The following is a 24,010-nucleotide window of genomic DNA, read 5'->3' on the forward strand; positions in this document are numbered from 1 at the left end:
AAATAAGTTTATGAAGTTCGGGAATAAGATGACACATGGATTAAATAAAAATAAATGTATGTTAAGTAACATGTTTTTCTTTCCTTAACACCCATGTGATGCACAACAGCAGGGTTGAGTAGAGTTGATTTACCAAGTAAGGGTAATATCTTCCTAGTGGCGTGGAGGACCTTACTGCCAAATACAATGTTACCAGAAGCATCAAGATTTAATGTATAATATATGATGAAAGTGTACAGATTCACCCAGGTGGTTGTTTGACAAATTTGACTCCCCATGACTGAGTTTTTTTTATAATGAAGCTAACATACAACCAATGAGGAAATAGGCACCCCTCTCTTCTTTTAATGATGCTATTCAGTCTTAACTGATAATATTCTGAGATAATATTCTACCTTCGGGACAGTAGATGGCACAAGCACCTGCAGTTGGGTAATGAGCAGGTTTGGCTCATGGTTAAAAAAGTGTCAAAAAACGGGCAATACAAAGTGAAATGCTAACTGTGCGGTCTGCTGCTGTTTTATGGTTCTTGTGCTGGACCCAAGTATCCCATAGGCCTGAGGCTGGTAAAAAATTTGGAGCTGGCCTTGGGTTGAGGATATGTCTGGAAGCGCCACCAATTTGCTGGAGTTCACCGGAGGTCATGTCTCTGTCATGTTGTCCACAGAGAAGCAGATGAATGAGGGTGTGAGAAAGCATAAAAGAGCATGAATGAGGGTAAATGACAACTAATTTTGTTTCCGGATGTAAAAAGCCCCCTCCATCTTCATCTGAAATTAACGGGGTGGAAATGGAATATGTTGTACGAAAACTAATGGACCGAAAAATCAAATGGAAAACCTGTTTGTTTTTGGTCTACTGTCCACTTTTGAGATTGAATGTAATGGACGGATGAATCAAAAAAGAGCACTGGAGACAATGTTCAGTGACCAGGTACAAGGTTGAAAATGTGGTTTCCACCATTGAGGCAATGTCCTCAAAGGAACAGAGTGTCAAGTGAAGCAGGGATAAAAAAAAAAAAAAGGACTTCGTTTTCAAAGTGGACAAATACAGAAAGGGACATGTCATATTAGGTCCTGGTCAGAGGGGACTATCATGATGTTCAAGCCCACAACTGGAAATACTTGCCAGAAGGACTGGAAACATGTTCTACCCTGGGGGATGTGCCTGCGGGTATGTCCAAGTTGAGTGCTGTGCCCTGTATTTAGATGATGTACTGCCATCTTTGCCCCCAAACAGCTTATCAATGCTAGATTTGCCCCCCAAACAGCCTGCCTGTGCTACCTTTGCCCTATACAGCTTGTTTGTGCCATTGTTGTCCCCAAACACCGTGCCTGCTCAATCTTTGCTAAACAGCTTGTTAGCACCCCAAAGCAGCCTGTCTGTGCCAAATGTGCCCTCCAAACAGCCTGCCTGTAAAAAAACTTTTTAGCAGAACACCATGAGGAGAACAGATTCCAGATCTTTAGGTACCTAGTAAGAGTGGCTATTTTTTCTACATTGAAGCAGGGTAGATGCAACCTTCGTTGACAGCCCCATAGAATTAGAAGGTCTCCTTTAGAAGCCACACCATCAGTTACAAGTTCTGAGGATCAGAAGGTCCGGACACACAGGCAGAGGGAAGGGTGGCGCTTAAGATACTATGACCAGGTCCAAGTACCAGACTCTCCTTGGCTAGCTTGGGGTGATGAAGATTACTGAAGTCCAGAGTGTCATTGCCAGTCTCAGAAAAGGCATCTATCATAACCAGGAACAATCAAATCCTTGTTCACAAGTTCTTGAACTTGAAAAGCAGAAACCACAAATTGAGGAGAGGGGTCTCATCTGAAGATCCATACCTTGTCACCTTGGGCAGGAATTCTGGAGGAAGAGAAAAGGAGACTCAAAATGTGCTCGCTAATAGATAGGGTTTACAGTTCAGTAGGCGACTGCTACAAGGACCTTGGTGATGACGTAGGGAGCTGATGCAGGAACAAATGGTAGTGCCTGAAATTGAAAATGTCTCAGTTCCTGAGGAGCAGGAATGGGCCACTCTGAGAAACTGCAGGTGGTCTTGATGAAAAGGGATAAGGAGAAAGGCATTTGAAATGTCTAACAGAGCCACGTAGACGTCTGAAAACAGCATAAGCAGGGTAGATTTCACCGTCCCCATCTTGTGTAAGAGAAGCAGTGATTCAGAAACCTAGAGGTCTACGAAGAGCCTGCTTCCCTGAATCCTTTGGAACCTCGAAGGCCTGGGAATGCAACCCCCCCCTTGATTTTTCTTGCTCTTTTGGATATATTTACCTCCCTCTCTGGATTCTTCCACTCCTTAATGACTTTTGCCAGCATCTCATGAACTGGAAAGGACTCTGGGATTATCCTCTTTTGCTTCCATTTTAGAGTCACTAGTCTCTGCACAGATTAACTTGCCCACATCTTTCACAGGAAAGTAAGATCGTTCAACAATTTCACCTTCTTTGTCAGATGAGAGATCCTCATAAGACAGCAACTTGAGGATGGTTCCCTGACATAGGCCTCAAAGTTTTACCAGGAACCTTACCAGCATTTAAATTTGATACCAGATTGAGACTGGCTCTGAACATAAGAACAGGGAAAGTCAGCATTGGCAGGAAAGTAAAATGGACTTTATACACTTAACCCTTGATTATTTGGGATATAAACATTGTATAACATTTTCGTTGAATGAGTGATAAAGTATCTTTTATAATAAATACAGCAGAAAAAAAGGAACTTCACTCAAGAAGAGGTTTGATTGCTTTATTGATATTAAAATATTATCTAGATATTAAACATTGAAACTGTACTGTTGGAAATAACACCTATTAAGGAATAAATCCCATAAATATTATGAAACAAAATGAGACTTTAAAGTCACATATAACTTATTCTCCCAAAGCACACATTAAATAGAAATGCAAGTACACTGGTGTAAGTTTGGCACAGAACCATCAAAACAGATGACCATAATACTGCCCGACTAAAATTTAAATTTTTGCTTATACTAAAGAAAAAAAAAGAAAAAAAAAAAAAAAAACACAAAACAAATCTTATGGGAAGATATTAATACAAATTTTAACATTTAATCCTCTATTTTCACAACCCTACCACCCTCATTAAAAAAAGTAAAAGATGTGAACTACAGTATAGTTGTATTGCATAATTTTTAATGAGAATCTTAGTACTGGTATATTGCATCTTGTGTTCCAGAGTATTTATACAGGATGGTGTACCAGTAAATATGTAGAGAAATGCAAGAAAAACTGCATCCCTGCTTAAAAATGCTCCATGTACGATTCTGGAGTTCCGCTTAAAAAATACACACGGTCAATATATGCAACAAAATTGCTCCGTCTACGCAGCCTTGCTCAATAAATAAAAATGGTGTCAATATTGTTTTATAAACTTGTATATAACTGTTATGTCTTTTTTATTCAAACCAAAGAACATGTCGCGGAGAGTAGACAAAGTGAATTTTGTTTTATTTCTTTCAATGATAATCAGATTGGAGAAACAGGGAGGTTCATCATCAACTGGATAAACGTTGACTCTGTCATTAGGGCTTGCATATTTCACTTACAATAAAATCCTTTTCATTACTACCTTGGTCAGAAAAAAAAAAAATACATTCTAAACCTTTAATGAAAGGCCAAACTGTTCATGATGTAATTGTCTACTTCCAAAGCGTAGCATTGTCATGCTAGTTATTAATGCAACAGTGCCATCTAGAGTATAAGATGTGAATAAGCATTGGCGTGTCAATAAATGCATCCTTTAACTAAAGCTGTGTGAACAGCCAAAGTGTTCGTTTAAGTCACATGGTTTTCAAAGTGTGAAATGAATATAACACGAGCAGGCTCTTTCCAGCATGTCCCGGGAAACAATATAACAAGCTACAGGAATCGGCTACAGGAATGCATATGCTCCTCACTGTTGGTAGTTTCCGTACTGACCCTTAAATGAAACAAAGCGAAGGTTACAGATGTGCCACACACCAAAATGTAAAACGGACTCACACTGGATTTAAAACTAACAGCATTGAGGTGGACATTACTGAAAAACAATCTTGTGATTAATCACTAACGGAATAAAAAAATCAAAAAAAAAAAAATCAGAATTTGACAGCTAAGAACGATTCTGCTCATCTAATCTACCTGTTTTTCCACGCTTGGACTTCGATTCAGTATAGGTTTTTCCCATGCATGATTAAATGCCCGTAAAGAAACCAATTAAAACCTCCACTAAGGAAAGATAGTGTACTGACTGGATACATAATTTCACAGAAGGGACTGGAAATTAAGCACAAATCTTTTAAAGCAAATACACTATAAACTGCGATAAATGTGTTAAATATTAAAAGCACAATTTTTTTTTCCATTAAAGTCTGTATTAAATATCTTTGGGTGTGTATGGATTAGTGTTTCGACAGTATGATCTAACTCAATCTTGTCCAGCTTCTAGAAAACTTAATATGTAAAGGTATTCAAAAGGTTGAAGGAGGGTGTATAAGCCCGTAAGTCATACACAGGTCCTTTGGGCTTTCTGTTAAAGCAGAAGGGACCTCTATGCAACCCTACTTCAAGCTAATCAGTTATGTAAACCACCATTGTTCTTGGTCTGACTTCCCAGATTATTATAGTAAAAGACTAATTAACTAAGAAAGACACACTGGCTTTACCTGATCATATCCATAAGGTCTCTGTTGTTGCGGCTGTGGAGGTCCTGGCTGTGTAGGTCTGTACTGCACATACTGCTGACCCTGTCCCTGTGGGTAGTTTGGGTATTGAGGCCCTGGACCACTCTGAGAAGGGCCTAAAACACAGACCAAAGTGGTAAATGTAAGCTTCAAAAACGAAAATAGCATTGTGACTAAACCAGACTGCGACATGCTACTGCAAAGTAAATCTAGATGTAAATATTTAATCAATAACCATCTTGAGTGGTCCAGTCAACAGGAACATTTAACTGATGGCTACATCCCACTTTTCAAGAGTTTGTTATGCAATTATACAGCCACTACAGCACAAAAAATTACTATCGTGCATTGTGAGTAATAGTAACATTTGACGCTTCACACAGACTGATTATTAACTCCAGCAGTGACGGTTGCAGTCTACCAACACCAAAAATTCCATAGTCTTGCTGTGAAGAAGAACCTTTCATGGGACTCGTCATGCCCCACATGACTAATGGCTACAAGTGATCTGGTTTTGAGATTATCTAAATTGAGCAAAGCTGACTTGGTCTTACCATAACCTTGCTGTTGACTTGGATATCCTTGTTGACCACTGTATTGTTGCTGTTGTGGTGGGTACGCTTGCTGCTGTGGAGGACCCTGATAAGTTTCTTGCTGCTGACCATACTGTGCATTTCCTGAAGATAACGGAGAATATATATTAATCTAATGATTACTTACCTATATAGTAACAACCAACACCAAAACAGAAAATAAAAAACAAGCAGAAAAATAAAGCTTAATAAGCAGAACAAAAACAGAAAAAAAACCAACAAGGAATTCAGCTCGCAAACTTCAAGCTAGTTTTAGGAGTTTGAAAGTCTGAAGTGCAGCTCTGTAACCTCAGCGTACCCAGCAAATGAGCAATACGTTTATTGGAACCACAGTCCAACGACCATGGTTTGTAAATTAAAGAGAATTGAGACAGAAGTTTAAAGACAGATGGAAAAGCACAGACTAGCTACAAAATATCAGCAAGCTGGTTTCTTCAGACAAAATTGTGTGCATGTAACTCAGTGGAATAAGGGGATCTGTTGGCTGGAGTTATTTTCTGCTGAAAACGATAAAACAAATAATCAAAATAGGTTGAAGCATCTGTGAGCGATATCTTATGTCTGAGCCCTGCTTCTAAAAGCATAAAAGGAGAAATAAAACACCTATAGTTATGTATGGATTTATTTTTTAAAGCCTTTATTAGGGTTGCAAGGAAGGAAATAAAAAAAGCCTGATATGTGAGTGTGTGTGAATGTGTGTGAGTGTGTGAATGTGTGTGTGAATGTGTGTGTGAATATGTGTGAAGGTATATAGATACCTCCTTCGTAGTAATGTTGTGAGGAATCCTCATAAGGCCTATCGTAGCCTTGTTCAGGATACGACGGTTGCTGATAACCGTAATCATTATGACCTACATCAATTTGACAAGAAACAGGAAGAAATGTTAATGGCCTTTTGACGGAGATGCATAGAACTAGTTTTAATTCTCTCAGCATTAAGCGTTAAGAATTGCACATCTGATCGATTTAGAAGCAGCAGCATACAGCAATTTGTGAAGCAAATTACAGATGATAACCACTTCCTGCCTCCATATAAAACTAGATTAAGTTCTAGTACATACAGGGATATCGAGCGCTATAATGGGCCTTTACACAAAAAAAAAGAAGAAAAGAGGAACCCTGTTTTTTTCCCCCCCTTTTCTTTTAATACATACAGCCCCAAGGAGTCCGATATCTATATTTAAAAGAAATGTATTTTAAGACACTCTAAAACTACATTGTATCCTTTCAACACAGACACTTAGAACACATTTTATCTGCTGTGTGTTGGGTCTGTAGAAGTAAAGCCGATACAGACCTTTTAGTTACCCATTTTCTGTGCGACACCCAACTCAGCGCTGTTTTACTAAACAATCTCACAAATCAGACCCCCTACTCGGCTTAGCGGAAGCCAATTAAACAAGTTAGTGTACAAAGGCTGCAAACTATCTAAACAATGGTTCTCTTAACCGATATCTGATTTAAGAAACATTTTGTGACTTTTGAACGGGCACGCATGCTCTTTTTTTTTTTTATTAATTGGCAAAGGAAAGTTTGCTTATAGGATCCAGACTTTAAAAAAAACAAAGCAGCGACTCCTGGACATCTACCTTAGTGTCAAGAGTGTTTGTTATCTATAACTCCCATTGTTCCATATTGCTATGGAATTTGATAGCGCTATATAAAAATAAATAATTACAGCTGCTGAAAAGAATGGATTGACTAGAGACTCAGGTTATTTTTCAAGATGCGGGTCTAGGGTAAACAGTGATTATCCCTTTAATGAAAACCACTTAGGGCACAGCACACACACACACGTCATAAATTTGCAATATTCTTATATGAACAATATCACACTTTGACACCTGACACGAAGCAGGACAGGCTTCTGTAACAGGCATGTCACCTTGGCAATTATCAGTCACGCCAAGTGGGTCTTTAGGCGAACATGCAACCATAGCCAACAATGGCACTACGATTGGACCTTTGCCTTAAGCCCTACAGAGCATGACTGTCACGTCGATCATGTATACAGAGAATGAGTGCAACAAATCTTTTCATGCACTACCTAATGTCACGGAAGCCAGCAAGTGACCCCAGAAAGGAAAAGTAGGTTACTGGATTGCCATACATATTTTATTCAAAATGTGGGAATTTTAACATTGAAAATGAATACACATTACTGCACTCGTAGTAATATCCTATCTCGATTTGAGCTAAAGCTGTATTTTCAAATGTTTTAGTTATGTTCACATGCGTAGTTAAAAGGCCATAATAATCCTAAGCACAGCATCACAACCTGAAGAACGATCAGAACTTGCAATTACAAAACATCACGCCATTGGAAAAAATTACCAAACCCTGGGTGCACAGGAATCTTTGATGATGGTGTCTATGATTTTTTACACAGATTACCTTCTAGGTCTTAGATTACAGAAACATTCCTATAATGATTTAAGCGAAACAGAAGACCCTTTCACTCATACATGCTTTTAAAACCACAGGCTAACGTTCTGATCACAGGAAGAACTCAAACGTATCTCTCAAGAAGTATCAAGGAAACGATTTGAGGTGATGGATGGAATCTATTCTTCGTTTTACCCAAATATCCCTGTAGCACCCTGGCATATCAGAGGTCTGCCATACCATTAAAAGGGGGAAAAGGGATGCTATGGATGGGCCCAGACATTGTTCGGTTATGGCAGCGGACCGCTGCCCATCTTTGTCCTGTGAAAACATCCTGGAGCATATAAACTTGTGGTGCGACCTCAGACCTTTCTTGATCACCAGCCATATGTAAATGTGGTGAAATTGTTCTTTGTTGATGAGTGGCTGTATAGCTAGATTTGCATCTTGTTCAAACTGACATTATATGGCACGCATCACAAGAACAGCTATTTTTGAGTGAGGATGTCAGATTACGATCTACAAAATATCAATATTATAAAATGGTTTATTAAAAGGTGTAAAGTTTCAAAACAGAAGCTGCCCAAGCAACAAATGAATGGAAACCAGTAGATTAGAAGTAAAAATTGGTGTAATGCAAGGCTTAACACCAGAAAGTAATTCATGGGTGTCTGCTTCAAGTAATGATTTAGATTGCTAGTTACTTCAAATCTTACATTAAAAACAATGAATCTGGGCTGTATGTTTTAAATAACTGAGCCGCTGTTTCCCTGTGAAGACCATAGAGATGAGTCTAAGGAAACAAACATTTACATCAAGATCCTTAATACAAAGCTTGCATACGGGTATAAGTAAAACAGTTAACATTCTATAACAGACACTAAGCATGATATCAAGATGTTGATGAATGTAACTGAATTAAGCAGCAGGTCTTCTGCCTGTAGGAAAATGAGCTCTCTCATACTCTTTCTGGTTGCCAGCTTCTGGAAGGAGTATCAACCCGCTAAATCCTATCCCTAATCTCGACTGCTGTATTTCCCGAATACCGAGCCACTCTCCTCCTCAGAGGATTGAATATATTCAATACTATTACCTTATGTTTAAACTTTAAGCTACCAATAGTGATTTGGAGTCACTGGCGCTGCCGTTTTTACCGAAAGGTAAAGACTCATATTTCCTTTTGCTTGATTCGGTTCATGTGTTATGGAAACATTTGAAATTTACCATCAGGGTAGTACTGCTGATTCATGCCTTCTGGAGGACCTTGCCCACCATGACTGTACTGCTCACCATAATAGTCATCTTGGCCAGAGTACTGCTGGGGTGGACCTGAAAAACCACAACCGAGGAAGACATTTTTTTCTTTTATTGTCCAGGTCTGATGAAGCGGAAGCTGATGAAGTTTAGTTAGCCATGAATTTAAGCCCTCAACCCTAATTTAATTTAATATATGTCAGTGTGTTTATAAGTTAAAGTATTTCCATAGGAAATAATTTAGAAATTTTAATTCAGGCACAAATTACTGCAGATTATACAGTTAAAGAACCACTACAATTCAGCCTTTACTACACCTGAAATATAAAGAAATACAAAAGCTTGTTTTAAATACCTTGCTGTGGTGGTCTGTATGGAGGAATTTGTCTTTGAGCCATCATGTGATTTCCTTGATTCACTTGCCCCATCATTGCCATCGGTGGCTGTTGTCCCTGGTAATGTGGTCCAGCACCTTGAGGCATGTTATATTGCTGTGATGGAGGCTGTTGGTGCATTATTGGACCTAAAATTTTTAGAAACAAACTGTTAAGATCGTTTAAAATCATCCAAGAAGAAGGAACATGAACACAAAGAAGGTATCAATTCATCTTACCATTAATGCTCACTTGTAAAATGTACTGACCTTGATTTGGCTGCATGTTCATACTAGGCCTTGGCCCATAATTGCCCATTGACTGGCCTTGACTCATGGTCATTTGGTTCTGGACTGGCATATTCTGGGAAGATGGTACTGAGTGGTTGTAGCCTCCCATTGAGCCATGATTATTAGGTGGTATGGGCATTGAGCTGTTTGTCATACTGTGTTGATTTGGTCCAGGCCCTTGCATAGGAATGTGGTTTGGTCCTAGAATTAAAAATTAGGAAAAGGTATAAACCTAAGAAAAAATATTTTACGTTACCATAATGTGAATGGATCTCCAATTAAAGGTAAAACTAATTGATGAAAAGGTGGTTGTGTAGGAATGGAATTGGGGATCACTGACTAAGCCAAGGTCCTCAAACGGGAAATCCCTTCAAATTTTATTTTTTGAGCATTGAATACAGTATAAATCTGTAGATCTGGACACTGCCATCGTAGGCAGTCACGTGATATTTTGAAACACTTTTCACTCTCAAACAACGGAAGTTGTAACGAAGCTATGCTTAACCAATTAAATCCTTGCCTTCGTAGATTTTTCAGCGTACATCTGGAAGATTAAAGGGGAACCCCCACTGTACTTATATATGCATTTGTCATAGCCCTGAGGTTTTAAGGAATATCTTTGTAATCGTTGTCTCAAAAAAGCCACATACATATAGTAATTATAATTCATTTCTCTCTCCCGTGAGTACTCATCGACCTATAAACCTCTGTTTGAGAAGCATCTTAGAAATCGGAATACTCTGGCTTCATGTGTGCTGCTACCATGATCAGCTCAAGAAATACTACCCTTTTCTATATTGTTTACTACAAGGCAGTATGTCTTTTTATGATATTAACACTACAATATTGGAAGATATATTACATAAAGAAATCATTAGGCTATAAAAAAACCTTTATATTAGATTGCACCTTATCACTACTTTTACGATAAGGAGTCAGGGTGTCTGTCTAGTAGACTGGAGTAAGAATCAATATTTGTGAAAACATATTTTTAATGATACAGGCAAACATTGTGGGAGCTTCTCTTTTAAAATGTACAGAATTCAATTTAGAAGGTTGTGGGGAAATACAAGTTACACAAAGTAGATTGGCCTGTCCCTCCCTCCATAGTCTGGGGGTGCTGGTGGTACCGGCTTATTGCACCCGAAACAATATATGATTTTGAGATGTTTTTTTCCGTGTTCACCGAGAACGGCAGGTATTCATTGCAGCCATTATTGCAACTCGGGCATCAGAACCAAGCCCTTATAATCTGGCAGCGAAAGAGTGAGGAGGAAATAAAACCCATACCTCTGTGCCCTTAAGGATTAGTTTTCCTTGAGCTAAGGGCCAGTCTCTCTACAAAAGGGCTTTTGAAAGCCAGCTGTACTATGCGGCTTCACACAGGCTAAATTTAGACAGTTCTGTTCATCACGGCAATGCTGTGTGTCAGCCACGTCAAAGCCCAAGGGTGGAAAGATAAACACTGAATACAGGTCACATATCCGAGAAGCTAACAAACTGTAAGAGAGCTCGCACTCCAGGGTATTCAAGGCAGTTTTGTCATCAACAATCTAGTATCCCCTGAGCCTTCATTTTGCTTGGTTGCTAAGCAACGTTAGCGTTAATACCTTAGAGAAGGAAATCTTACCAGGCATCTGGCCGTTCATCTGGCTCTGCATGTGTGGTGCAGACGGACCCCCTCCTACCATCCCTTCCGAAGGCATGTTGTGAGCTCGAGGAGCTTGCGGAGGGCCGCTCTGGTTCATACCTGCCGGACCCATAGGCATATTCTGTGTGGGTAGCTGAAGGACAATCATAATAATACATTTAGTGGCGAGAATAAAACTCAAAATCAATACCTCGGCGGTGTTAAAATCGAAGGATAAAAAATGTGTCTTTGCAGACTTGGCTCACTTCCCACAATCTTAAAAAGTAACCATAGTTGCGTTGCTTAGTGTGACAACACTTCTTTGTTTTTAATTCAACTTACGTCGGCTTCACAGATGCCTAAATGTTATAAAATATTTACTGACCAAATAATGTACTAGTCTAAACTACAGAGCAGGCGATCCAACAGATAGATCACAGCAGCTACAGAACTACAATTCCCATGATCAACAGCCCCTTTAAGGTGACTATTATTGTAGCATTGTGTTACTTGCAGCCCCAGGGCATATTCCATTATCAGCGCCGCCCCGACTGATCTGCCCTGCATTGTTATCACCTCAATCCCCCCCCCCCAAACCTTCATGACACCACCTTTTTGGCTCTTCTCTCTGTCTCTACCATTTACTTATCTTAGCCTTTTAATCCATTTGATCTTGGATGGGTCCCTATCCTACTCTTCCCTTCACCTTAAATTGTACACATCCTAAGTGCAAACCACTTTCCTCCTCACTAGCCGGAAAACATGGTTGGATATGGTTACATTTATTGTGTTTAGATAGCTGGATGGCTACAAACACTGGAACTCCACTTGGCTGCTACTTCCACCATCTTTCTCAGACATTCAACCCCCATGTGCAAGAAGCGATAGACCCGCTGTGGCTGTAATAACCCAAATTCCCAGGTTTGTTGTGAAATACTATTCCTATCACACACAGCTAGTTAATGAAGATCTTAATAAACCACAAATGTTGACGTCACCCTTCGTGCTCCACATCAAAAGCATGCGTACCAATGCTAGTATATGCATATTACACATGGTGGAAACTAAACATTTGCTAGGGGTCAATAGGGGTCATGATACACAACATAGCAAACTCTATTATGTGCTTTGAAAGTATGTGGAATGCTAAATTACACTATATTTGGGTATTGTTTAAAAATTAAGAGTGCAGAGGTTTTTTTTCCCATATGTTGAAGCAGAATAATAAAAAAAAATAGTAGTATTTCATTAAAAGGTGCTGCCCCAAATACCAATAAAACATCACATACAATAGTGGGAATCAGAAAGAAAATCATGACAATGCAAATCCGGTTTGTTCCCACTAGACATAACTCACAATGTCCCATTAAATATTTACTCACTGCTGGTAATAAAGGCTGCATATTTTGATTGGAGTCGGCTATTGTGGCCAAGTAAACCAGGTTTGTGTGTAACATCTGTTGATACCTATGAAGGAAAAAGAAAAATGCTTATCACTGGATGACAATTTCATATTACGAAAGCAACCATTCCAAAAGCATTTAACCTTTTAAGTATTACACACAAATACTATAAAAATCATAGATTTGGGATAGCTTTATGCCTGTCCTATGCATTTTTAAATTCCATCACTGTATTAGCCTTTACCACTTCTGATATGAGCCAGTTCCATTTATCTACTACCCTCTCTGAGTAATAAAAAAAAAAAAAACAACAAAAAAAACCCAACAACTTATGAGACAGCATTTTGTCCATAAACAGAATATAGTTCAAACTTTGAAAATTGTATTGTTTATATACCACCAGCGATTTACACATTGCATCTTGCAATGCACATAAACAAGGGGTATGACAAAACTAGAATTGACAGACTAAGACAAACCGCTACAATAGGTAAAGAGGGCTCTGCTCGTAGGCTTACAATCCTGATAGAATTGGGTTAGGAGAAACATAAGGTGTGGAGAAAGGCGAGAGGTGGTGTGGGGGTTGTATTAGCAGGACAAAGTTCTAGATACATAGATGGTATGCTTCTCTGAAGAAGTGGGTTCTGGAAGTGAGTTCCAGAGCTATGGGGCAGCACGTGTGAAGTCTCGTAAGAGGCTATGAGTGAGGAGGGCCTTAGCCCATGGTTAAAACGTAAAGATCAAGTAGGGGAGTATTTTGTTATGAGGGCAGAAATGTATGGAGGAGAAGTGTTATGGAGGGATTTATGTTGGTAAGGATTTAAAATGTAATTCTTAAGGTAATAAAGAGCTAGTGGAGGGCTTCACAAAGTGGGGAAGCAGATGAAGAGCACTGTGTAGATTGCAGAGGAGAGAGAGGGCTTCTTCGGTGAGGAATGTGCGGATGCGAGAGATTAAAAAAAAAAAATTGAAAGCAGCAGGATGTGGTGAGGGACTGAATATGAGGGATGAAGGAGAGATTTGAGTCAATGACCCCAAAGCATCAGGCCTGGTTAGCAGGAGAGATACTCAGTCGTGTTGCTAATGGCGATAGAGAATTCAGGTACTGGGGTGGAGATGGGAGGGAAGAGAACGATGTCAGTTTTAGAATTTTAGATTTGAGTATCATCTGCATATAGATGATAATGGAAGCCAAATGCGTTGATTTGTTTTCCCAGCAATTGAAGTATAATTAATTGAAGTATGATCTCCTTCTATCCGCTCCTCTGATTTCTAGCTCTTACACACGCTTACAAGATTTCTCCAGGGCTGCCCCTATCCTTTAGAATGCCCTCCCCTGGTCCATCCTTCTCTCCCCCTGCCTTCGGTCCTTCAAAAAATCCCTCAAGACCCACTTCATTAAGGACTCTTGTAATATTGCACAATAACACCCCCCCATATTCCTTTAGCTCACCTCTCCTAGACCCTCTTACGCAATACTTTTACTAGTGTGTTTGGTCCATCCCTTACACCGGCACTTTTACCTATTGTGTAATACAACCCTAACGCCCTCTAGATTGTAAGCTCGTTTGAGCAGGGCCCTCCTCACCTGTTGCCTCTGTAATTCAAACTGTGATGTTACATACTACTTGTTATGTCCTGTCTACCCATTGTACAGCACTACGGAATTTGATGGCGCTATATAAAACAATAAATAATAATAGAGACCAGCAGAGGATCAAGGACTGATCCTTGGTGGACACCAACAGAAAGTAGAAGAGATGAAGATGTCTTGCCATAGAAGAAACAGTTAGACAGATATGAGGAGATTCAGGAGAGAGCTGTATCTTTTATACCTATAGAAAAAAGTGAGTCATGATGAAGGGTGTTATGGACAGTATCAAAAGTAGCAGAAAGATCCAGGAGTATTCTGAAGGGAGAAACAACCTTTGGCAGAGAGCAAGCCATTGGATATTTTGTTTTCGGTAGTGTTATGGGGTCTGGGAACAGACTTTAGAGGGTCAAGAAGGGAGTTTGATGAGAGAAAGTTAGTACACAATCCGTTCAAGCAACTTATAGGTAAAAGGAAGAAGAGCGATAGGGTAGTTAGTCAGCCAGGTGAGATTTTTTTTTAGAATTGTGAAGGTTGTAGGTAAATGTGGTGAAGCGTGGTCTTACCACCACAGCAACCAAACCATAGAACTGGTGCACTGCTGCACCAGAATCGTTTTTTTGAACATAACCACCAATAAAGGTACTGCAAAAGCCCAATATTGAAAACTGTTGCTGTTTCGTGGGGCAAATTCCCATCAAATATTTATACATGAGATACATTACTATACATAGAGTGATTGGATGTTTTGTTTTTTTGACCAATCTAATTAGCGGGATTCAAACATTTTGTTGCAAACTCATTTGTTACCGCAATCCTAGTTTTGCACATGTTATCCCCTGTTTGCTCCCCCAAAAGTGCTCCTGAGCATGTTGGTAGAACTGTGCAAGTAAATAATAAATCACAAAGCTACTTTTCATTGGAATATTTAATTCAAACATTTGAGAAAAATTACACTTCGACCACTATATTTTAGCCGGTACTTACTGTGAACATTCAGAGGTTTTTCCTTTGTTCTGGTAATCCATTATACACTGTATTAAATGATTATTTTCATCCAACATCTAAGGAAAAAATAATATTCATGTTAAATTAGGAAATGTGAGCAATCTTCTAGTTTATAAATGCTGAGTGGGATAGGTGCTACGTAATTTTTTTTAGTATTTAAGGAAATGGGTGTGAAATCCCTCTAAAAAACAAACGCTTGAAAAAAGGCAATTGCTTTGTTTTTCGGCAGCACGGCTCCTGATGGTCTGTTGCCCCCCTGAGATATTATATCCTCATTTCACAGGTGCACAAAGCCCTAGCTAGGGCTTCAAATTAGTACTGAGTGGCATCTGCTGAGGATACGGCCAAGACGTTATCAAAAGCAGTGTCCTATCTAATGGTGAGGAGCAATGGAGGCAAGTGGGATATCCTTAGCACAAAGAATACAAATAAGATAGGCCTAGGGTCAACAATTCAGACAATATGATAAGTGTATGCGTGAATAGTCGATTCCCTTTTGTGAGTTAAAGTATCTGACACTCTTCTGATCTGCAACATATGCAATGTGTAGATGTCCTGGAACAAAAATGGCCAGTGTGTTGAGCCTGAGCGACCTTGTGGCACTGAAGGTATGAGCAGTGCAGGCCTGTTACTGTGCTTTGGCACACGATAAGGATGGGGCACCTGGTTCTATGGGTTGGCAATAGGTGGGCGTCTCATAAGAAGATGAGCCTGATGACTTATGGCATTCCTGATGCACAAGGAAGGTGTGGACCATACCATTATGAATGCGGGATACAAGACCCGGGGGGTGGCGCGTATAGGGCAGGGGCACATAGCCTTGTACATGCGGGCAGCACCGATTTCCTAGTTTCCATTTCTTTGTATTACCTTCTGTATGGCGGCTGGCGTGATCTCGCCCTTCCCCCGCTGCCTTGGAGCCGCAAAAGCCACCGACATGATTCTGCACATAAACCTAAAGACTTGAATAGAAGAAGCAAATCACAAATAACTAAATGACTTGGTTAAAAGAACTGAAGCCTATCCGCGCGTACACACTGCGAGATTCTCGGGACAGACCAAGCTGACAAATAACGGGGGGGATATCGCAGGAAATCAGAAACCACCACTAAGTGAAATTATTTAGATTTGCTGTATTTTTTATTCACTGAGAGTTTCCTGTGATTTCATAGAATAAAGCGCTTTGTAAGAAACACCTATTATAAATAAAGCTACACAGACTTTCCATCTCTAAAACCACCCACCCCCGTAACAGCTGGACGTAGTTTCGCCCTATGACGATCCCATAATCCTTTGTGTAACGCGAGCGGCGGATAACTTGGTGCAGTTTACTACGGAGGTGTTGTTCGTGCGTAATGGTCGTGTTTGTTTTAATTTATATGTTAGCATTAGAGGTTAGTACAGTTACACGCTTCATCGACCTGCTGCCAAGCCGCTCTAGTAATATCACGTGTAAGTTAATGTAGCTTCCGTCTCTCTCTTCTAAAAGTGGTACAACCCACCGGTCATATCACGATGACTTTCGCGCACTTCATGTTTTAAGAAAAAGAGGGGGTTGAGCCATGGCATTTACAGCTCACCAAGCCTGAAAATGAATATAATTATTGTCTCCCTGTACATTTTCCATTACATTTCGTATTCGAACGTACGATACGGTATTATAGTAAGAAGTTGTTTCGCGTGATGCAAGAACACACCCACCCACACCTTTTTGAGGAAAGGAACAGTCCAAACAATAGGCACCCTCTCACATGAGGTCATTTATCACGTGCCTTAGAATGTTTTGTGATTTTTTTTTTTTATTTGTTTTGGGGTGGGGGGGGATTTGGTGATAAAAGTGTAATAAGTGAGTGTTGATATGTTAGCTTGCGATCGATCCATTGACTTTAACCTCTTAAGGACCGGGCTTATTTTTTCTTTTTGTACCCTGTGGGACTGAGGCTGTTGTAACACTTTTGCGGCGCTTGTGTTCAGCTTTAATTTTCTCCTCACCCATTTAGTGTACCCACACACGTTACATATTGTTTTTTTCAGAGCAAGATGGGCTTTCTTCAGATACCATTATTTTGATCATATCGTCTTATTTACTATTAAAAAAAAGAATAAAACATGGTGAAGTTTACTCAACTACAAAAGGAAGTAAAAAAAAAAAAAACTAGCTATATAGATCCTACTATTTGTCCTGAGTTTAGAAATACCCAATGTTTTAATGTTTTTTTTGCTGTTTTTTGTAAGTTATAGGGCAATAAGTACAAGTAGCGTTTTATGATTTCCAAAACTTTTTTTTTTCCAAATCTGGTCATTCTGCCTCCATTTCCTCTTTGGAACATCTTTGAAGCCGGTTAACTCAATTTAACCCAGTCAAACCATATATTTTTAAAAACTAGACACCCCAGGGTATTTCAAATGCTGTTATCTTAACCCTTTCCATGCACTAATTATACAACCACACTTTGTCAAACTTTGTAATAGTAATTTGTTTTTAATTATTTTCCTCACAAATTGTAATTTAGCTAAAATTATACAGGTCCTGGTATATGTCACTGTCAAACACCCCAATGTGTTCAGCAACATCTCCTGAGTACGGTGATACCCCACATGCATGGGTTTGTCAGATTGTTTGGCTGGTAAAAGGCTACTTTTGGGACATGCATAATGTATAGTTAAATCAATGAGATTTCCTGAGTTATATCCCTGATTAATATATGCAAAGTACAGGGCTACCTCAGCCCTCTATGAACAAGAAACCCCCTGAAGAGGTCTACATAATGTTCAACAATCTGCCACTAGGTGGCATTAAACTTCTCATGACCACATAGACATTCCAGTTTTTTTTAATTATCTTTTTAATTTTATTATTTTTTATACACAAAAAATGGTTAGAGGTCCTCTTAGGGACCTCCTGAACATGCCAGTGATATCACAATGACATCACAGCTCACATTATTATGTTTTATTATTTATATTATTTTAATGATTTTTTTACTATTATTTTTTAAATTAATAAACTTTTTTCCTGCTTTTCTGTTTCCTCCCCGTGATCCCCCTGCACCGATCACACTGTGATCTCTATGCAGGTACTCACAGACGTGCATAGAGATCGCAGCGTCTGTGCCTCATCGGAGGACAAGATATCCCCTGCAGGGGATATCCTGTCCTCCGATGACCTTCCGGGTTATGTCAGCAGTGACGCAACCCGGAAGGGAATGCCCGATCTTGTGATCAGGCATTTGAAATGTAACAGCTTCTTAATAGGCGATTTTTGGACGTCCCGGTACGTCTATAAGGGATCGAAGGGGTTAATGACAAAGCCCGTACGTGTACGGGCTCAAAATGCATTGTTTTCAATGGGTTTAGGGACTGCCCATTGTCCTTAAGGGGTTAAGTTCATAGAAGAAAAGGCAAGATGCCCTGTTGGACGTACCAATGTGTCCAAGGGAAAATACAGCGGTACTCAGCAATTCATGCCGTGACTGGCTGGTTCTCGCTTCAGGGGACCAATCAGGGGGCAGTAGTCATGTGATTGCTGTGCAGTTGCTCTCCCTCTTCCATCTTCGTAAAAAGGAGAGAGAGACAGATAGCTTTCAAGTGTGCTGTATAAAAGGAAATCTACCCCCATCTTTTAACTGCCATTTAACCCTTTAGGGATCCCACCTCTCCCAGATCCCTAAATAAAGAGTTTCAACCCTTTAGGGACCAGGCTGTAATTTTCTTCCTTCTGATTTAGTGTACCCACACAAATTATATATATATTGTTTCTTTCACGACAAGGGCTTTATTTAGATAACATTATTTTGATCATATCTTTTCATTTACTGTAAAAAATGTGATGAGAAACTGAAAAACTTTTTTTTGCAAGTAGAAGTAGCATAATGCTATTTCAATTTTCTTCTTCAAATATGGCCTATTTCAAGCATCTTTAAAACCACCTATTTAAATTACCTTCATATATTTTTGAAAGACCCCATGATATTACAAATTGTGGTATTACTTAGGCATAGCTCTCTCTCACTGTATCAAAACAATACAGAAGCTTGCACAAAGGGACACTTGTGTAGAAGTTATCTACATACAAGTGGCACAATTTGTTCATAAGGGGGGCTATTAGGTCCCAAACAATAGTGGCACTGGTTCCCAGAAGTTCTGGGCACCCTGAAGGGTCAAGGTGGCTATCCTTCCCCTCGTACACCCAGTCTTACTCTCACAAACATTGCTTTCTTCGCTCAAACTGTGTTGCTGTAATGCTTCGATGTCGTATACAGTTTACATTGGTACACTATTGACATTATAGGGGAATAATGAATGAACCAATATATGGCAAAGCTCTGGTATTTAGGCTATGAAAAAAGTGAATAGAATATGTAAAGTGCTGCGAACATAGCATTATTCATACACACAGCAAGATTAACAGACTATATATAACCAGATATGGTAATCAGCATCTTCAAGAACTGCAAAGGTAGGTTTCAGGATTAAACAGAACACACACACATATCATTTTCTTGTTGCTCGTTTAGGCAATACGACAAACTTTTAGTTGGTAAAATATATCAATCTATACTATACTAGAACACCCAGCAACTACCATCTTTATGAAATTCTATGGCTCAACAATTGAAGTCTGAAGCCTGTTGCTGAGTGATAGAGCCAGCCGGGTCCTGCGTGTAGTACAGCATGTCTTTCTGTCAGTGAAGTTGGTAAAGGTGGAAGAGGTCTCAGGATACGGAATGATAACAGTCCATAGCTTCATTCGAACAGTTCCTTCATCAACAGTATTAATGGATGATAAGCAGACAAAAAAAAAACCCTGACTCTTGAGGAAGGTTTTGGACGTCTCCAGCAATACCAAGGAGTAGCCTCTCAGGTGTATGGGCCAAGCATGGACGTTCCCGGGTGTTTCCCCTCACATCCGGGTATCACCCAGTCGGTGACCGGCTCACGCATATAAAGCACGCATACCGCAGGAGTCATTATCTCTGTGCGGTTGCTCCTCCCTCCCAGGTAAAATGTCATCCGTAGCCAATGGGAGATGCACACACATTAAAACTGTGCATGTGCTGCACTCGCATGGCTATATAAACATGGCTGCCAGCGTAGCACGTTGGGTTGCGACTAGTTCCTATCCGGTAGAAGGACCATGTCCTTTACAGGGATAGGAAATAGCTTGCTCAGTGTGTGTGAGCTATTTTCTATACACCAAAATGACCTTTTGCCCCCTAGTGGTCAGGTCCTGTACAGGGATAGGAACTATCCAACTCATGTAAAGAGAGCTAGTTTCTATCCCTGTAAAGGACCTTTTGCTCCATCGGGGCCAGGTCCTGTTAACGGATAGGAACTAGATGGTTCATGGTGAGCATTCTAGTTTCCATCCAGCTAAAGGACTTTTATACCTTCAGCTAACAATGGATAACAATCCCTAGGATACCCTATAACAATCCCTAGTTCCTATACTGCAAAGGGACTCATATCTCCAGCTCACGCAGGTCCCTTACAGGGATAGGAACTAGATGGTTCATAGTGAGAAATCTAGTTTCCATCCAGCTAAAGGACTTTCATACCAAGGATAACAATCCCTAGTTCTTATACTGCAAAGGAACTCATATCTCTTGCTCACGCAGGTCCCTTACAGGGATAGGAACTAGACGGTTTACGGTGAAACATCTAGTTTCTATCCAGCTAAATGACTTTCATACCTCCAGCTCACACAGGTCCCTTACAGGAATAGGAACTAGACAGTTCATAGTGAGAAATCTTGTTTCCATGGTCAAAAAGGCAAGAAACAAAAAGGCAGAAACATTGTCTATTAGATTTTATTTAATCTAACGCGGTTTCATAACACACCCATAGATATTCCTAATAATAATTGTTGTGTTAATGGGTACCGACGTGCCCTTTTTATAACTCCAATTGTCTTCCGTCTGTCCTGGATTCGCACCTTAACCCTGTGTGGTCCCTAATCACCTGAGCAGGAGAAAGACACAGCCAATGGAGCCTTTCTTGGATATTCTCCCTTGTGTATGGCAGTCCGACGCACACAGCTGAGCTGTTCCCACTACCTTTGCACTTGTCCGCTGCACAATACTCCGTGGGCAACAGTTTATGCCTGGCTCCTATTCCAAAAAGCCGCCACCATGAGGACGTAATCTATTAATCTACCCATGTCACTAAAAAGTTAATGTTTTGTGAGTGGTTGAGATAGACTGTAGAAGAAGAAAACAGTATAAACATCTAATTAAAGAAAACAAACAAACAAACAAACAAAAAAACTGGAACAGAGAGAGACAAAGCGAGACACAGTCACTGGCACAGAGAGAGACAGCAAGACACACTCACTGGCACAGAGAGAGAGAGAGAGAGAGAGATAGACTCACTGGCACAGAGAGAGAGAGACTCACTGGCACAGAGGGAGAGAGAGAGAGAGACACATACACTCACTGGCAGAGAGAGGCACATACACTCACTGGCACAGAGAGAGAGAGAGAGAGAGACACACTCACTCACTGGCACAGAGACAGAGACACACACACTGGCACAGAGAGAGACACTCGCTGGCACAGAGAGAGAGACACACATGCTGAGAGAGAGAGAGACTCACTGTGAATTATTTCACAGATTCAAGTTTTCTTCTGCCTCCATAATATTCTGTATTTTCAGGGGTTCTGTTAAAGCTTCATCCTCACATCCCATGTTATTGGAAAAAGAAACAACAGCACAGCCCATTTGAAGTCATTTGCAGTTTGCACGTCCCGCGCTGCTGCTTCTTCTTTTTCATGTAGTTCTTTGTACCATGTGACCAAACAGTCACATGGTCTGCTGACATCACCAGAGTCCTTCTACTGGGTAGGAACTAGCCGCTACCTAGCACGTTGGTGTTTTTAGGGTTGACTTGACGGTGTAAGTGGCTGGTAGTTTGTGTAAAGTGGCGGCTAAATGTTTACTGCATATATATTATACACAACCGGCCCGTGATGTGATTTATTTACGGTTACTCTGCGTTGCACCTTGCCTGACACTGTGAAGCACACACTATAATCACAGCCGCGTGCCCTCCTGGCTTCTGAGTCTTTCTTACTCAGCAGGCGTCAGATATGCCGGCCGAGTCGATAGTTATCTGCCGTTGTCCAGGATGCAAGCCAACCAAGCCACGTCTACAGCTCCGTCTGTGCTGAGCCAGACCCTGCCGGCGAACCATGGAGGTCCGGGGGGTTCAGCTGTGCTTCCCAAAGGCTGCCCAGCAGCGGCAAGCTCTGATCCCACTGCCGCAGCTGCTAAAGCGCCCGTGACTGTCAGCCTAGTCCCTGCATCCCAGCCAGTTGTGCCTTCAGCGCCTGTGGGCACCAAATTGACGCCTGTGACTAGTCACGCATCTATAGTGACTAGTGGTCCTAGGGTGACAGCGCCACAGCAAGTGCCCCCCCCTAAGGCATCCCAGACAGCGACAATACAGCTACCTGCCAATTTCCAGATCCCTCCAGGTAAGTACTGCGTGTTTTCTTTCAATCACTTCGTGCTCAATAAAATGGACTTACTTTATCATTTCATTTTGTTTCCTGAGCTTTTTTTGTTAATACAAATAACTTTATTGAAGGTGGAAGGCACCCCCTATATGTATGTGGTTTATATATATGCCTTTAGAAGTTATAATAGGAGGTAAGTATAGCAGATATTACAGTGCAGGTACCTGTATATGGTAACCGTTATATAGAGTATATCCAAGGAATACTTTCATTTCTTTGTGAACGCAATAAGCTTCTGCGGTAGAATGAGTTCAGCTGCCCTGCCTAATGTGTAATTAAATCAGTGAGATTTATTCAGTCTACTCGCACATTGAATTATGCATTATACAGGGCTGGTTTAGCCAATTGAAAGCGCTGCTTTAATGATAATATTAAAGAGTTGCTTTGGTGTCTCTGGCGGGATATTCAACAAATGCATATTAAGGTAGTTTGTAAGTACTTTAGGATGCATTCAGGAAACATAGGAGAAAAAAAAACAAATGACTGCTTACCTTCAGGAGAAGCTGCAGCAGAACACCACCTCCACAGTCTGACATTTCATTCTATTGGTTCCACCTAGCAACCCAGTAGTAGAACTGACTGGCGGTAAGTATGTCACCTGGCATCTTCTGCATGCAAAATGTAAATGTATTTGCAGACCGCGTGGAAATTTAAAGGGACCGTTCAGCTATCATGTACAATAAAGCATATACGTTGGCTGTCCGTTTAACTTTGCTCTTAATGTCTTGCAAATGCATGGATGGATGAAGCTGCAGCTTCTAAATGCATGTAATTAATTGCAGGAAACCGCTCTTTCTGTTGTAGAGGCAGCAGGGGACGATAAGCGGGACAGAATTCATTTTCTATGTCCAATAATTAATGCATGCAGGAAAAAAAAAAATACATGAGCCGCAGTGGTCCTTTAACCCCTTCAGTCCCCTTAGGATTTACCTGTATGGTCTTAAAACCTGTGGCAAGGAGCCCATTATGACGGACAGGTACGTCCTGACTTTGACACCTCCCTGCTGCTACATGGGAGGTCAGGATGTTTACCAACAGCCTGAACTCTCCTCTGTCTGCAGAAGCATCAATAGCTTCCTGCCAACTGATGGTGTGCAAGCGCCGGTATACTGTTGTTCAAGTGATGCCTGATCTCATGATTGGCCATTCCCTTTCCGGTAAGTGTCACTACTTCCACCACCAGACGTCCACTTATGGACAGGAGAGCCTCCCCCTGCTGGCTGATCACGATTATTGCAATCAGCCAATGAGGGATATGGAGACGTGCTT

General features: G+C 40.5%; 2 protein-coding genes across 4 annotated transcripts in view; one reads left to right on the forward strand and one right to left on the reverse strand.

Moving 5' to 3' along the window:
• Window positions 1-3,465: 3,465 nt before the first annotated feature.
• Window positions 3,466-23,262, reverse strand: SS18 (SS18 subunit of BAF chromatin remodeling complex). Of its 3 annotated transcripts, none has more exons than XM_053466403.1 (11): window positions 23,233-23,262; window positions 16,095-16,186; window positions 15,204-15,280; window positions 12,605-12,689; window positions 11,223-11,376; window positions 9,572-9,793; window positions 9,284-9,451; window positions 8,899-9,003; window positions 5,251-5,373; window positions 4,679-4,812; window positions 3,466-3,954 (listed from the first exon to the last, which is right to left on the reverse strand). In XM_053466403.1, exons 2-11 carry the CDS (start codon window positions 16,173-16,175, stop codon window positions 3,928-3,930), a joined length of 1,176 nt encoding a protein of 391 aa, XP_053322378.1. In that variant the 5' UTR covers window positions 16,176-16,186; window positions 23,233-23,262; the 3' UTR covers window positions 3,466-3,927. The 3 variants fall into 3 exon arrangements, with proteins under 3 accessions (XP_053322378.1, XP_053322381.1, XP_053322380.1); XM_053466406.1 differs by lacking the exon at window positions 23,233-23,262 and adding an exon at window positions 6,048-6,140 and having other exon boundaries at window positions 16,095-16,295; XM_053466405.1 differs by lacking the exons at window positions 8,899-9,003; window positions 23,233-23,262 and having other exon boundaries at window positions 16,095-16,294.
• TAF4B (TATA-box binding protein associated factor 4b) overlaps window positions 22,351-24,010 on the forward strand; it is a 33,563-nt gene continuing 31,903 nt past the window's right edge. The window contains exon 1 of the mRNA XM_053467890.1: window positions 22,351-22,699. Coding sequence (XP_053323865.1) covers window positions 22,351-22,699 — 349 coding nt within the window. The remainder of the gene's footprint in view (window positions 22,700-24,010) is intronic.

This window comes from Spea bombifrons, chromosome 5, assembly GCF_027358695.1.
Source record: "Spea bombifrons isolate aSpeBom1 chromosome 5, aSpeBom1.2.pri, whole genome shotgun sequence".
Lineage (NCBI taxonomy): Eukaryota > Metazoa > Chordata > Amphibia > Anura > Pelobatidae > Spea > Spea bombifrons.